The sequence below is a fragment of the Pipra filicauda genome, unplaced genomic scaffold, assembly GCF_003945595.2.
Source record: "Pipra filicauda isolate LSUMZ 115617 unplaced genomic scaffold, ASM394559v2 scaffold86_size2582843_pilon, whole genome shotgun sequence".
NCBI classification, from domain to species: Eukaryota; Metazoa; Chordata; class Aves; order Passeriformes; family Pipridae; genus Pipra; species Pipra filicauda.
This window is the reverse complement of record NW_024105053.1, coordinates 1,700,855-1,715,915: the sequence shown is the minus strand read 5'-3', so window position 1 is coordinate 1,715,915 and position 15,061 is coordinate 1,700,855. Positions and strand designations below refer to the sequence as shown.

Below are 15,061 nucleotides of genomic sequence, written 5' to 3'. Positions count from 1 at the left end.
TTTCCATGTAACTAGTAGTCTTATTTACAGCCCAATTAGAGCTTCCTACCGACAGTTCCTTCCATGCTGCAGAATCTCTAGCCTGCTTTCCTAAGGAAGCAAGATTTAAGCATGTGTCAGACCCACATTGAGCACATAGTTCAGTTTCAGAAAAATTGGACAGGAGCTAGAAAGCTCTAAGACAATTTAACTCCTTAATGAAAATTGGGAGTTGACAGAAATCAGAGAAAGGCATTCTTTGAGGAAAAAGTTTCAGAGTATTTTCTGTGATGCTTGTGGGGCTGAGTGGTGCATTCCTGCTTCTGAACAAGCTGCAGCATATTCTGGGAAGGAGGAGAAATAAACCATGGACGGATGGGACCTGGGATTACTGTGGCCTGAAGAGGGGTGTAGGGATTTGACACAAATCCATATGAAACTAGATATCATTAATTTTTTTTCCCTAGATAAATGTTATTTATTTATTTCTAACAGACCCTAGGGATTAATTTATATACGTAAGGTATGCAGAGCTGGAAGATATTATGTATTCATGCAATAGTAATTTTCAAAGGAAGGAAAAACTAACAATTCCCAATAATAATTATACATATGCAGATATCTGCTACTAAGATTATGAATTTCTAGCAAAATCTGCTTGGATGGAATAGCCTGAATGTCTTACTTTGTGTTCTGGAGGCATTTGTATCTCTTGATAAATCTTGTCCCTCAAGTTTATATGTCATGCTCTTTAGTGACCTCTGAACTAGTTTTGGCAAAGTGTATGAAGTCAAGAGTTTTGCAATGTGTCTACTGAATGAATGAGTACAGGGAAAATCTTTAGCACATTTGATATTGTTTTCAGTGCTAGTGACAGCTGGTACAACGTGGACAGCGAGGGAAAGAGCATCCTCTTTTTCCTAGCTGGGTTTTAGAGCGCTTACCACTGGGGAATGCTGGCAGGAAAATCTAGAAAGGCTCACTCTACAGCAGTTGTCTGTCTGAAAAGTGGAGATTCCTGAGCTGTCTTTTACAAACACTAAAGTTATTCTTACAAAACAATGTATTTGCAGCACTTTGAGCATATTCAAATGGCTTTTGAAATGTTGAAGTCAATTGTATTAGTCCAATTCAGCGATGGAGTAGTTTGTTTTGCATAAGCAAAGAGTGGGAAGAAAAGCAGGAAAGTAAATCTATGCTAATTAAAACATCTTCTAATGAAAGTGTGGACAAGAAAACTTGCTCCTCTCATTGGTTTTGTGTAAAAAAAATTCTGTAATTTGAATTAATAATAATAGCTGCATTTACTTTGTTTTTTTGCTTTTTCTGAAGCTTTGTTGATTTTGTAATTTTGAATTTATGAACCAAATTACATAACTCAACTATGTAATCACTGATGAGGGTATACACGTTGCAAGCAAAATGCAAGTGCACATAGATAGAATCTGGGATCAGAAATTCAGTCAGACTACACCTGCTAATGTGTTCATCCACATGCCTTGTAAGGCTCTGACGTGTCACGAGTGACATGTTCTCTAAGCATTAGTCTGGACTTTTTCTCTGGATTATTAGAATTAACAGCTGTTGTCAGCTGGGCTCAAAATCCGAGGACTGGTTTTATGAAACATTATGGTGATGGTGTGTTTACCTCCTCCTGTATGAATGCAGCTGATAGCATTGCCATTTTAAACACAAAGGCACTGCTATCATTTTCAGGTACCAGTAGCACTTAGGGTCAGATAAAGAAAGTCTAGAAAATGTAAATAATTGGATCAGTTAAGTCTATACTGCTTATTAATTAAACTCTCACAAGAAGGCATTATTCATAGCCTTCAATAAGGAGTGAATATGTTCAACAAAATGAACAGTTGTCCTAGACTGCAAGTGCACTAGAAGCAGTATGTACATCCTTTTGGGTAGAAAAAGGCTACTTTATAAAACTGCTAGTACAGTTGTGCATTGCCAGTTTTGCAACTAGTGAAATGACTTAAGGAATCATTTAGTGTTTATGTAGAAATTTTCCCAGTTACTTTGTAACACAGAATATTTTAAGTGTATTACATAGGAGTTTTTTAAAGTCCTCTATATAACTTGAAAAATGTAGAGCTAAGGATGCCTGGTTTTCTACGGATTTGCATCTTGAAATTTACCTCATGTATTATATAACTCCTTCCTGTCTAAAATGGGCATTACTCCACAACATTTTTTTCTAACTGCAGGCATATGTTTCTATGAAGAATTTTTAAGTGCCCTGCGCCCAAACTAAAATTGGTTGTGGTGGGCCAGGGATTTATAAAGTTATTACAGTGGGAATTCAATCCTACTACATACTTGTATCCTATAAGGATACCAGGCTAAAATGTCTGTATTAATTAATTTAATTTTGTATGAATGAATCTGTACCTTAATCCCCTGGATATATTGTTCTGAAGTCACTAAAAATGGGGCTTGAAGACATGTCATATGCCACAAACTGAATATATGTCAAAATAAGCAAAGTGTCATTTGACAGACATTTGTGTCTTCCTGTATATCAGGTAAAAATTCAAATCAAGAATTGTAGTAAGGGTGGGGTTAGTGTCTAATGACTATTTTCTAAGTAGATCCATTTACAAAGTAAGATGCAAACTGTAAGTAACGTTCCACAAACTTTATTTTATATGTTACAAAAGTTTAAACCCTTTTCCGTGTAGACAATGGGGTATCAGACAATCTGACAGCTAGTCTGTCAGACACTTCCTTCTGGGAACCGTGGATGAATCACTTCATGCTCTGTGCCTCAGCATTGTTTCCAGAACTTTAGGATATCATCTACTGATTTGAATTCACATTTTAAAATACATATATCATATTTTGTGCTTATAAGCTTGCTGTGGGCATTAATTCAAATGACCATAACATGATAACTGCATGATCTCAGCATCGAATACTGTTCCATATTCAAGCTTGCCTTAGTAGTTTAAGCTGATTTGTTTTTCAAAGATCAAAACAGTGAAATATAAATAGATAATACATGAAGTACAGAATCCTAGAGGAGCAGCTCAATGGTCAAAGAAGTTATAAAATAGATACCATTCAGATCAGAGTAATAAATTTTCAAAACCTCCTATATCCTTTGAGCCTCCAGGATCTTGTATTACTTACGGCTTTGTACAATCCAAAAGTTAATTGTTATACTGAATGAGGCATTTTTTGGTTAGCAAAGGAATTAGTTATGTTTAATTACTCTCCTGGCAATCTGGTTTGTGGTAGTTTCCTTCAAGGCTAAGCTAATCAGTAGATAGAAAATCCTCGTACCCATCAGTAAAGACTGAAGAGAGCCTTTGTATTGTTAATACAAGAGCAGGGAAAGGCTGACTGGCTCTGGCTACTCTCATTTCCTAATATCTCTGTATAGATAGTGATAGTGTATAGAAGAGTGCTGCACTGACAGGCAAGAGCTCCTGCTTCAATCTCTACCTGCAGCCAGAGGCTGTGACTTCCCCAGGGGAAGATCACGAACTAGGTGAGTAATGAGAAATACGTGCCTAAGTGAGGCCTCCCTCCGGTGCAGAAGTACTGGCTGCCTGCGGCAGTCGATGCCTGGGCAGGCAGTTATTAATAATGATGCAAACCCCTCACAGCATTTCTGGAGCACCTGCTTACAATATTAAAAAGCAACTCAGGATCAATCATTTAATTTCTTTTTTTTTTTTTACGTGGCACTCACAGCGAGCGCTGCTCTCAGATCCTCCCCCGTGGGAGCTGCGTCTCTCACCACGCTGCCCCTTCCTGCCCTTCCTCACACACTGTGATCAAACACCAGAACAGTCACAGATAAGAGTCAGAGGTTTCAAACTACGTGTTTCTCGCCAGATCCTCACCAGATGTGCAATTTAGTTCTTTAAAACAAAACACCTGTTGTATTTTTCCAACTCTCGGAGACCTTTTCCTTAGGCAAGTTTCACAGGGAAGCAGGCTGGCCTCCCAGGTAGGCAATCCCACTTCGGGATTTCCACAGACTGCTTGGCAGCGACCTCTGAATCCACCTGCTGAAACAGGGGACACCACAGTCATTGTTTCACAAATAATGGGGGCACTGTCGCCGTCCCGCGTGTGGGAGATCGGGGGGGGGGGGGGGGGGGGGGGAGGGCCGCACTGTTTTTTTAATCTCAGAATTCCTGTATATTGCCCCAGCCTATCTTAAATTTCGCTGATATCCTACTACTGGTTCGTATTCGCCTTTCTGCCGTACTGTAATACCATCATAAAAACACAGAACCGGAGCAGCAACACGAGAACGTGAGGTTTCCGCGCACGCGGTCCAAGACCACGTAATTGTTTTCCTCTTTGACATCTCTTTAACAATGTCACCGGGGGCGCTGCCGCTGTGCCTCGCGGGCACTAGGGGCACTGGAGGCACTGTCGCCATCCCCCGGGGGTACTGGAGGCACTGGGGACACTGGAGGCAATGGAAGCACTGGAAGTCCTGTCGCCGTCCCCTCAGGATGCCCCGCGCGCCGCGTACGTGCCTCTCGCCCCGTCCCGCGCGCCAGGGGCCCCCAGCAGGCGGGGCGGTGCCACGGCGGGGGCGGGCAGGGGAGCGGCCGCGCCCTCGGGGCGCATGCGCAGCCCGCGCTCCCCAGGGGTGCGGGGGCGGGGCGCTCTCCCGCCGCGCGCTGCGCCCCGGTTGGCCGGGAAGGGCGCACGCGCTGGGGCGCGCCCCCGGCCCCGCCCCCGCGCGGGGCGGGTGCCCGGCGGCACCGCCCGCGATTGGCGGGGGCGGTGGGTGCGCGCACGGTGGGCGTGGCGCTGGGCGTGGCCAGGCCATGTGTGCCGGGCGCCGCCGCAGAGCGGCCGCAGCCGCCGCCGGCAGCGCCGCGCCCGCCCCGTCTGCCCGCCCTGGGGAGCGGCGCAGCGAGCCCGGGCGATGTTCGCCGCGCGGGGCTTCCCCTGCGCCCGCCTCCGCCTCGCCGGCCGGCCGGCCGCTCGCCGCTCCGCCCTGCTCTGCCACGGGGCGGCGGCGGCGGTTCCCCCCGCCCCGCCGGGGCTGCCGCTGCTCGGCGGCGCCCGCCGACGCCTGCTCGCCCTCGGCGGGCTGAGCCCCTCCGCGGCGGCGGCGGCGGCGGCGGGGCGGGGGGCGGCGGGAGCCGCGCCATGCGAGCCGCGACGGCGGGAGCGCGGCGGGCCGGGGGCGGCGGGCGGCGGGTTCCGGCCGTCGCGGGTGGCCGTAGTGGTGAAGACGACGCGCTACGAGTTCGAACAGCAGCGGTACCGCTACGCCGGGCTCTCCGAGGAGGACCTCAAGCAGCTGGTGAGCGGCGGGGGGGATGCAGTCACGGCCTCCGCGGGCGCTGCCGCCGGGGCCGCGGCGGGATCGGGGGGCGGGAGGGTCACCAGGGGGATGCGCGGCCCAGGGGGTCACTGGGCCTCTGTGTTCGAGTGTTCCCGGGGTTTCCCCGGGGCGGTTCGCTATTCCCTCACTCTACCTCTCCCCCTGCTGCCTCCCCGGGCCCCCGATCCCGATGGACAGAGCGGTGCGAGCCACGCCGCTGGACCGCCCTTCATTCATCGCTCGCAACCTGTCGAGGGATTTGTGTAGTAAGCGTGTTTGGGTTTTACCCTCGGAGGGATTCCAGCAGCCCTCAGCAAGCTGCAGGCTTTTCCTCGCAGCGTGTAAAGATTAAAGAAGTGCATACTGAGGAAAGCACAGTGTTGCAAAAAATCTCCTCTGAGGCTTAGAGAGGACTCATTCGCATTTCCTCCTTTCCTTGCTCCACATCTTTGCTTCATCCTTATGTATTTTCCTAAGAACTCCTCCCAGACAGCCAAATCTCACCTTTGCATATGTTCTCCTTGTTAAAGTTTTTAGAAAACCCTTTTTCTTTAGTCTCTAAGAAACATTCAGTATAAAGGTCCATTCCTGAAGTTGTACTAAGGAAAGCAGGTGTCTCTAAGAGTTCATATGTGCACCCAGCAGCTTGTGTCTTGATCTCCCCCAAGCTCAGTTCTCCATTTACCCTGTGTCTGTCTCCTTCCATTGTTCATCTGCCACTGGTGGGCCAGAGAATGGTACCTGCTGGAGTTGCTGTGGCTGCCAGCAGGCCAGGTCATGAGCTCATATTACTGTCTTTATTTCACATAAGACCATTAATTTGTGTCTGTCTTGTCTTTGGTCTCTTACATATTTTAGACCTCTGTTAATTTGTAGTGTTTGGATTAAACTTGTACATATGCTTAAGTTATTGTGCAGGGACAAATGGTATGGTTGCATAGCCTTGCGTCGTAGAGAACTGGGATAAAAAGTACACTATCTAAAGCGAGATAGTTCTAACATCTTTCTGCATGCTTCAGTTGTTCATCCATCTCCTGTGGAATTCCCATCCAAACATTTTTACATGTTTTGTGTACCTCTCTAGTCATATTTCATATATCAACAGGTTTAATGTGGAAACATCATTCTGTGTTGATTCCCATGTGGGTTCCTGTTGCTAAGATGTCCTTGTACTTCCTTTCAAATGGTGGTTATGGAAAAAAAATGGCTCTCACAGCTCATCTGTAAGACTGTTTTTCTTTTCATTTAAGCTTCTGTTGAGGAAGCATTTCTTGTTTAGTATAGAGGTTGTCCTCAGTGTGCATCTAAAACCAAGAAAAACAAAAGGGTGTTTGGTTACTTTTCCTTAACCACTGTGTACAGGCAGGAATGGGAGAGTGAATCAGTTAGTGAGCAGTGTCATTAGTGTTGCACGTCCCTTGACTAAATGTAGTGGTAGCTGCAGTTTGTTTTCTCACAGGAATTCATGTTTTGTGTGATTGGTAACCTGTGTCACTCTGAAGATTCATTTTAAAAAAAGTAACTGTGAACTCAGTGAACTCAGTGGCTGATTGTAGTAGTTAGAGAAACACCTTAGGATTTGTCCTTTTGGAGAAACTTACATGTATAAGACAATTCTGCACATTTGGGAGAATTCTAGAATTTTGGTTGTAAGACTGGTGCTTTTTTTTAAAAACCTTTCCCCTGAAAATACCTCCTTGTGAGCAATTGCAGCAATAAATCACAGTGTCGCCAGGTAGACAAAGCCTAACTTGCCTAACTGTGTGTGTAGCAATACTGAGTTAAGCTCTTGTTGTATGGGCAGGAATACAAAGATTTGTGCAAGAACACACTGAAAAGCTCTTCTAGAATTCTATTTTTGAAATAGAAAATAAGAGAGTGAAAGAATATCTTAACTGCTAGTTTCTTAAATTTTTTAGCTGACCTGTAAAAATTTCTGTATTTGCATTTTGCTGTGACTCTGGTCTCAGATTGTTTTTCCTCCAGCTGAGTTAATGGCAGCCTTAGTGAAAATGTTAGCTGAAGTTCAGGAGACTCTTAGTCCCTCTGTTGTGGAAAGAGACCACTTCATAGCAGAGTGATTGCTGCAAAGTGTCCTTCCCTGCAGTGCCATGTCCTTTGTGGGCAGCATGGGAATATGATGCATTTTGCTTCCTGAAGTTAGCTGCGCTCTGCTCTCCCTGTTTCTCCTGGGGAGGCTTCAGAAGCTGCTCCCAAGGCAACTGATCTCAGAAATGAGCCCAGACCTACTTCCTTCGTATTTGCAGCTCAGTGGTGCTGAAGGGCCAAATAGAGGGTAGGGTGAGAGCTGAGGCTCATATGAAAGCCTCACGTTGGGTAGAGACAAAGAGTGAAAGCAAAGGAGTGTAGGAGAGGTTTGTTTTACGTGGTGCTTGGAGCTGTTGGCTAACCCAGACATGTTGGTGGTGGGGATTGTGTTACATTGCTGGGGCTCAAGCTTGAGTGACCCCGGACCTGGCTTGTGGTGTGGCAGCATCACGGTGTGAGGAAGTCTAAGGAGGAAGCACAATGCTGTCATCATCTGTCACAGACCTTCAGTTGTCCAGGTGCTGACTATCTGAAGTACAGAAATTCAACTTCAAGGCACTGTTCCAGGGTTAGATTTGACCAAGTGCACCTCGGCTCGTTGGCCTACCAGTTGTGGGCAGAAGAAATGTTTGCAAGTTTCTAGAAGATAACCGATGTCTCTACTTAGAAGCTTCAGATTTTCGTATAGCACAAGTAATGATAATTGTGGGCTTAAACAGGTCTACCTGATCACTGAGACAGGAGAGGAGTCCTGAATTTAGCTGTTGCAGTCAGTGCATTTATGTATTAAGACTGAAGCTGCAGTCACTTAATGCAGAAATGGTGGCGCATTTGGGCACACGTCCTAATGAGGTGGGATTTGTTCCATATTTAAGGAGGCTGAAGAGGAATCATTGACATATACAAATACATATTAAAATATGATACAGATCATAGTATGTATCATTTATATGACATATCCAGTAAAAATCACAGTATACTTCAAGAAGCAGAGTATGGGTATCAAGGCAGACTGGCTGACACTTCTAATAACCCATAGAGGCCCTGAGCGCCTGTGGCTTAAATCCTTCTGTGGCCTTTCCTTTGGACCCCAAGTGAGTTGTATTATACAAACACTATAAAATGTTGCAAAGTCAAAGCTGCAAGGTCACAATTCCTGAATTCTTTCTTTGTGTAAACAGAGATAGGAGAGGTGAAGAAGCAGTCCAGACAGCAGAAAAACAAAACAGATGCCGGAGAGATGGAGAGCAAGGGCAAGCACTCTTTGGAGTGTTTAGCAGATCTGTGAAAGATTAATTCTTCCATTGCATTTCTGCATGCATGCTGTGCATGCCTGCTCCAGGCAATTGTTTTTACCTGTCTTGTGGCAGATACTATTACATGCTTACAAACAAGCCTTTTACATCTGTTTATAGGTGTACACAAACACACCTGGCTATCATAATTAGTAGTCTAATTCTGTATTAGGATTATGTAAAGTATAATTAAATGCTTTGGATGCTGTTTTACTGGAGAGGTTTTCAGAGTCTTTACTTCCGAAGAGAGATTAGAGATCTATAAAAGTGAGATTTCTCTTCTAATACCACAAAAGGAAAATGCCTCCAAATGATCCAGCACTTAAAAAAAAGTGCTGCATCAGTAAATTTTGTGCATCATATCATGCAAGGAATATTTTTCTTTGCCTTCATGAAATTTGAAGGGGCTACTGGATTTCTAAAACTTGCAGTTACCATCTTTAAGTTAGATGAAAATACTAATATTTTTCCCAAGTCCCTACAGACAGTTTGCTTACCAGGAGTGACAGCAGTTTGCATTTCTTCTGACCTGTTTATTTGGATTAGCATCTAAATATGACTGGTTACAAAAGTAAATGATCCAGTCAACTAATACTGAAGGCTACTGTATATCCTGGCTGTTTATTTCATTCTCAGTAAATCCATGCAGAACAAGCACTGCTGTTGTCCTTATGTAAACTAAGAGAATTTAATACCCCAGTAATAGAGAAAACTAATTTCCTGAGTTCTGTTCTTTGTTTTGTTTGATAGTGCAGATGCGATGTAGCTGCTGACTTCTCATGCCTGGAAGGTATTTAGGAAAGATGAACAATTTAGCTGTCCAAACACAGTTCATATACAGTTTTAATTACCTTTGAAAATGTCATATGAAAAGTTAGGTTTGTTTTGGTCTTAATTGGAAGGAGATGGTTCAGTGTGGACCACATCTGATACTCTACTGTGGCTGGTTTACAGTCATCATTTGGAGCAGGGAGGGAGAGCACAGACTTAGAGCTGTTTGGAACAAGTTTTGGCTCATTTGGACCACTGCAACAGATTGGTAGGGGTGCTCATCTCAGTGATGTGAAGTTCATAGGGCTTTATTGAGAACTGGTTTTTCATTAGAGAAGAGGTAGCGTGTTAGCAGGATATTCCCTCCCCCTGAAAGAGGCTCATAAGTGATGCATAGGGCACCACCAATAACATATAGAGCTGGGATAGTCAGGAAGGAAGAAAGGAGTGTTGCCCAGCAGGTAGGAGAGCTTCAGTTGAAGTTCCTGTGTTGTGCACTAGAACAACCCCACAGAAGTGTGGAGGGGGGGTGTGTGTGTAGAAGAACACTACCCTGCCATTCTCCTGAATTCCTAATTAAGATGTGTATAGCACCAGTTGTTACCAGCCTGCACGTTTTCATGTCTCTTAAGAAAATTCTCTCTTGGGGGGAAATGTACTGTTTTACTTATAACTTGATAGCTGATTGATTTTTGGTTTTAATTACGGAAATTAAAATATCTTTTACATTAAATGGTGAAAATATCACTTTAGTATCACTTTTTAATTACCTTTTCTGGGTACTAGTGTTACAGGTGTGTAAATCTCACATTGCCACCTGAAGATAGGCTTTTGGAAACCAGTCAGGTATTTCATTCTTAGATTTTGGATTTAGAGGACTGCACTTCAATACAGATGCCTGCGATCCACTGCAATTATGTAGTACGTAAATATTTTCAAAACACTGGAATTTTTACAGATGCAAGGAAGTTAGCAGAAGGAAAAAGTAATGTGCAAACTGCAAAGTTCAACTGAGTTCTAATTTTAAAATGAAATGGGATAATTTAGCAAGTAATTAAAAAAAAAGTTGCTCCTCTAAAAAGCACTAAGTATTAGGACATTTATGTTTGTGTCCTCTTGTAGATCCAGATATACAGGGGTACATTTGAAGTCGTATCTTTAAATAGAAACTTACCGAATGAGGTCATAGTTTGAAGCTTTTCATTGTTTTGTCGTGTTCAGACTACCCATCTCTGCTTATTTTGTAATGTGAATTATTTCAGTAGCTGTTTTTTCAGGGAGCAGTTTAAAAACTGCTAGGACTGTACTATGTACTTTACCTTGCCTTAAAAAGAGGGGGGGAAATATCAACTCAGTTTAATGAATTTCAAGCATACAGAATTCAAGACACAGGTTATAGTGCACCAGGACTGTATAAAGCTAAAACCACTTTTTTTTTTCAGAAATAAAATTTTCGAGCTAGTCCACTGGAAACTGAGATGGGTGTAGATGTTTTTCAAATTACACAACCATAGCATACATTTGTTTATCTTTACCTTTGCAATTTGATATACTTGCATCAGTGTTAAGTAACTCTAGCTTGCATCTGCTTTATTAAAAAGTTCCTTCCATATTGTTGCTCTGTCATAAGAAGAGTCTGGAAAATGACAGAAACAATTAAATAGGATATAGTAATTATTTTTTTCCATAGCATTTGTTTTTCCCGTACACCCTTCAAGTATACTTAGTCATATATAACAAATACATATAAAATAGGGAGCATTTCAGTGTACCTAAGTTAAACTTCATGGATTATATACCAAGCATCTGATACTGTATACAGCTGAAAAAGGCTGCTTTTTGGAAGTTACTTTAATATTGGTTTTAAGTACTTCAGTAGTTGTGATTTACGATGTTGTGTTGGTGTTGTGCTGAATTAATGAGAACTGAGTGATTGTATTGCATGCATTGCACAGGGTTCTAGAAACCTGTTAGTGCAGAAAGCGGTTACTGTTCTGTTTATAGTTAACACAACAATTTGCTCTGCATTAGCCTTTGAATTGCAAAAAACTCTGTGTATTCCTCAGATGTGGTTAAAATGACAATAATGCTTTAATGTGGTGGATGATGAAAAATTAGAAAATAATTTATGGCATTTTTACTTTTGTTTATATATGGATCAAACTCTTGCCCTAAGCAGCATTTCTGTAAAGCTTCCGGAACATAATGTTGCTAGTGAAGTCAGCTACTACAGAAGTAAAGGCATATAAAATGCTACAATATGCAAAACACTTCATAATCATCAGTCTGTAGCAGATACAAAGGCATCATTTGAAAAGCTGTTGTGACAATGTTACTAAAAGTAAGTAGTCTAAGTGATTGAAGAAAAAGTAAGGAAAGTATAAGGGAAAAAAAAATTCCTACCTAAAGCAGCCTACTGAACTTCTACAGTATGAGGGGCATTGTAGCAAAACAGTAGAAACCTAACAGGTGTACAGGAACAATATTAGGAACAATTCTGAGCAACTGACAGCTAGTCAGTACATCAGTCAGTAGTGCTGGTCAGGTAACACCAGCCTTCTTATCTTTCTAGTGTGGTAAGTACTGCATCAGTTAACCTAGCACACTTTTATAAAAGCAGACAGCCTGTATAATAAATAATAACCCAGACTGGGAAGTGGGGGAAACTGGGCTTAATGCCTATGGCTTGCAACTCAGCAGTAGTTTTGAATGGAAAACTTAATTCATATTTAAAGCTTTATAGAGAACTTAAACCCAAGCCTGGCTACTGCTGATTCTGAGTAGGAGTTTGTTTTAGGAGTCTGCGTGGTTTCTCTGCTACTTCAGCTAAGGCAGATACTCACTATTAAAGCCATGCTGTAAACAATGCATTGACTTTGTGGATTGGATTCTTAGCTGTTACATTAGCAGAAGCCAGTGCATTTTAAGTTCACCCAGGACCTGCAGCTGCTTACTGCCACTGGTTCTCAGGTTCACTTCAGAGTGCTTGTGCTAGTCTGAATGAGCTGGACTGCAGGTCCTTGAAAGAGCTGGGTGTCCCAAAATGGGTCAATCCATTAGTACCACAAACATGGTCCTGCTGAAACCCTCCCTATTGTTAGCAACAGGTTGAATGTATTGGATTTGCGTGGCCAGAGTTCGGTAGCAGGGGGAATACAGGAGGTGGCTTCTGTGAGAAACTGCCAAAAGCTTCCCCCATGTCTGACAGAGCCAGTGCCAGATGGATCCAAGACAGTCTGGCTGCTGGCCAAGGCCGAGCCAATTGGAGGTGGTAGTAACACCTCTGTGATAACATATTTAAGAAGGAAAAAAAAATTACTGTGTGGATGTAATTGCTTGCAGAGAAGAAAGGAGTGAGAATATTCGTGTGAGAGGAACAGCTCTGCAGGTACCAAGGTCAGTGAAGGAGGAGGGGGAGGAGTTGCTTCAGGTGTCAGAGCTGAAGTTCCACTGCACCCTGTGGTGCAGACTGTGGGAAGGCAGCTATGCCCCCACAGTCCATTGTGGTTCATGGGGATGCAGAGATCCACTTGCAGCCTGTAGGGGAGATCCACACTGGAGCAGGTGGATGCCCGAAGGAGGCTGTGAACCCATGGGAAGCCTGTGCTGGGGCAGGCTCCTGGCAGGACCTGTGGCCCACGGAGAGAGGAGCCCACGCTGGAGCGTGTTTGCTGGCAGGACTTTTGACCCTGTGGGAGACCTGTGCTGGAGCAGCCTGTTCCTGAAGGACTGCACCCTGTGGAAGGGACCCAAGCTGGAGCTGTTTGTGAAGAAGTGTAGGCTGTGGGAAAACCCCTTGGAGAAGTTTGTGGAGAATTGTCTGCCGTGGGAGAGGGGAAGGACTCCTCTCCCTGAGCAGTGGCAGGAACAACCTGTGATGAACTGACCATAACCCCCATTCCCTGCCTCCCTGCGCCTCTGGGGGGAGGAGGCAGAGCCTGGGAAGGAAAGAGGGGGGGGGGGGAAGGTGTTTTTAAGATTTGTTTTACTTCTCATTATCCTGCTCTGAATTTAATTTTTAATACATTTCCTCAAATCAAGTCTGTTTAGCTGATGATGGTAATCGATGAGTGACTTCTCCCTGTCTTTATCTCAACTCATGAGCCTTCTGTTTGTTATATCTTCTCTCCTCTGTCCACTTGTGGAGGAGAGTGATAGAGCAGCACTGGTGGGCGCTTGGCATCCAGTCAGGGTCAACCACCACATGGAGCCAGAGACTTATCAAACAGTATTATTCAATGAGCCTGGAATTTTTCAATAAATATTTAAATTTATCTAACTTTTTTTTTTTTTAATGTGGTGACCCTACTATCTTGTTTTTTTCTATTGCAAAACCATGTGAGATCAAATGATGCATTTAGTATTTCTAGAGCAAAAGCAATTAGGAGACCACACTTCTGCTCTTAAGAAGTTTGGGAATGGGGAAGAGTCAAACAACTTCTGTGAAAGCAGTCTCACAGAATCATAGAATGATTTGGTTTGGAAGGGATGGTTAAAGATCTCTCAGCCCATCTTCCTAGGGGAGGTGTTCCAGCCTTCTGATCGGTGTTGTGGCCTTTTCTGGACTAGCTCTGGCAGGTCTGTGTCTTTCCTGTGCTGGGAGCCCCAGGGGTGAATGCAGTGCTCCAGATGGGTTATCCTGAGGGCGGAGCAGAGAGGCAGAATCCCCTCCCTTGCCCTGCTGGCCACCCTGCTTTGGATGCAGTCTGGGCTGTGGTTGTCTTTCTGGGCTGTGAGCACACATTGCTGAGCCATGTCCAGCTGTTATCCACCAACACCTTCAAGTCCTTCTCCACACAGCTACTCTCAATCCATTCATCCCCTAGCTGGTATTAAGACTGGGGCTTGCCCCAACCTGGGTGCAGCACCATGCACTTGATCTTGTTGAACTTCATGAGATTTGCACAGGCTGCCCCTCTCGAGCCTGTCCAGGTCCCTCTGGATGACATCTCCGCCCTCCAGTGTTGCCCACACTGCACAGTTTGGTGGTGTCAGCAAACTTATTGTCATTAGTGTGAATACAGCAATTGAAGCTCACAACTGATACTTGTCTTCTGCTATAATTAGAAGAAACTGAGGATCGGTGTGCTGTCCTGTATTTACTGTGAAAGTGGGTGTCATATCCAAACCTGCTATCTGTTGTCTACAGCCACCAAGTTCAGCTCCCCCATCAGTGCCAGTTAAGGCTGGAAAAAACATTAAAGTTTTTGTGATTCCATCTTGCTATGGCTGTCCTCTAGCAGAGTCTTTTTTGTGGGGCACTTAAATGTGTCTCCAAGGTGCAGATTTCTACTGGCCAAGTTCTGCCATGGCTAACTGCTCAGTTTATATTTATCTATTTCATCTTTGGCATTTTATTATCTAAGATTCAGAAGCTGACTCGTGATTTAATCACAAGCATTTGTATGCGGATTATTCTTACATTATGAAATAGGAAAGCTTAATATGTGATTGGAGCTCATAAGAAATCCAAAAGTTCAGTGTGTACTGACCTCTGAGGAAAACTGCGTTTGTTTTTGGCATGACAGATGGAGATTTACAGTAACTAGTAGTTAACACTAGAACGTGGGAACATTACTTGCATGCAGCTATACATTGCCAGTCTTTGACTTTGGTACTTAAGGAAGTTTTGAGTCAGAGTCAAGTTTTGTCA

The 15,061-nt window shown here is 44.0% G+C and overlaps 1 protein-coding gene across 4 annotated transcripts in view; it reads left to right on the top strand.

Moving 5' to 3' along the window:
* Positions 1-4,836: 4,836 nt before the first annotated feature.
* Positions 4,837-15,061, top strand: part of NADK2 (NAD kinase 2, mitochondrial) — a 30,215-nt gene continuing 19,990 nt past the window's right edge. For 3 of the 4 annotated variants that reach the window (XM_039390730.1, XM_039390729.1, XM_027745596.2), the window contains exon 1: positions 4,839-5,272. In XM_039390730.1, the coding sequence (XP_039246664.1) occupies positions 4,889-5,272 (384 nt within the window). In that variant the 5' untranslated portion in view covers positions 4,839-4,888. Of the gene's footprint in view, positions 5,273-15,061 lie in introns of all 4 variants that reach the window. The other variant, XM_039390728.1, reaches the window with a different exon arrangement.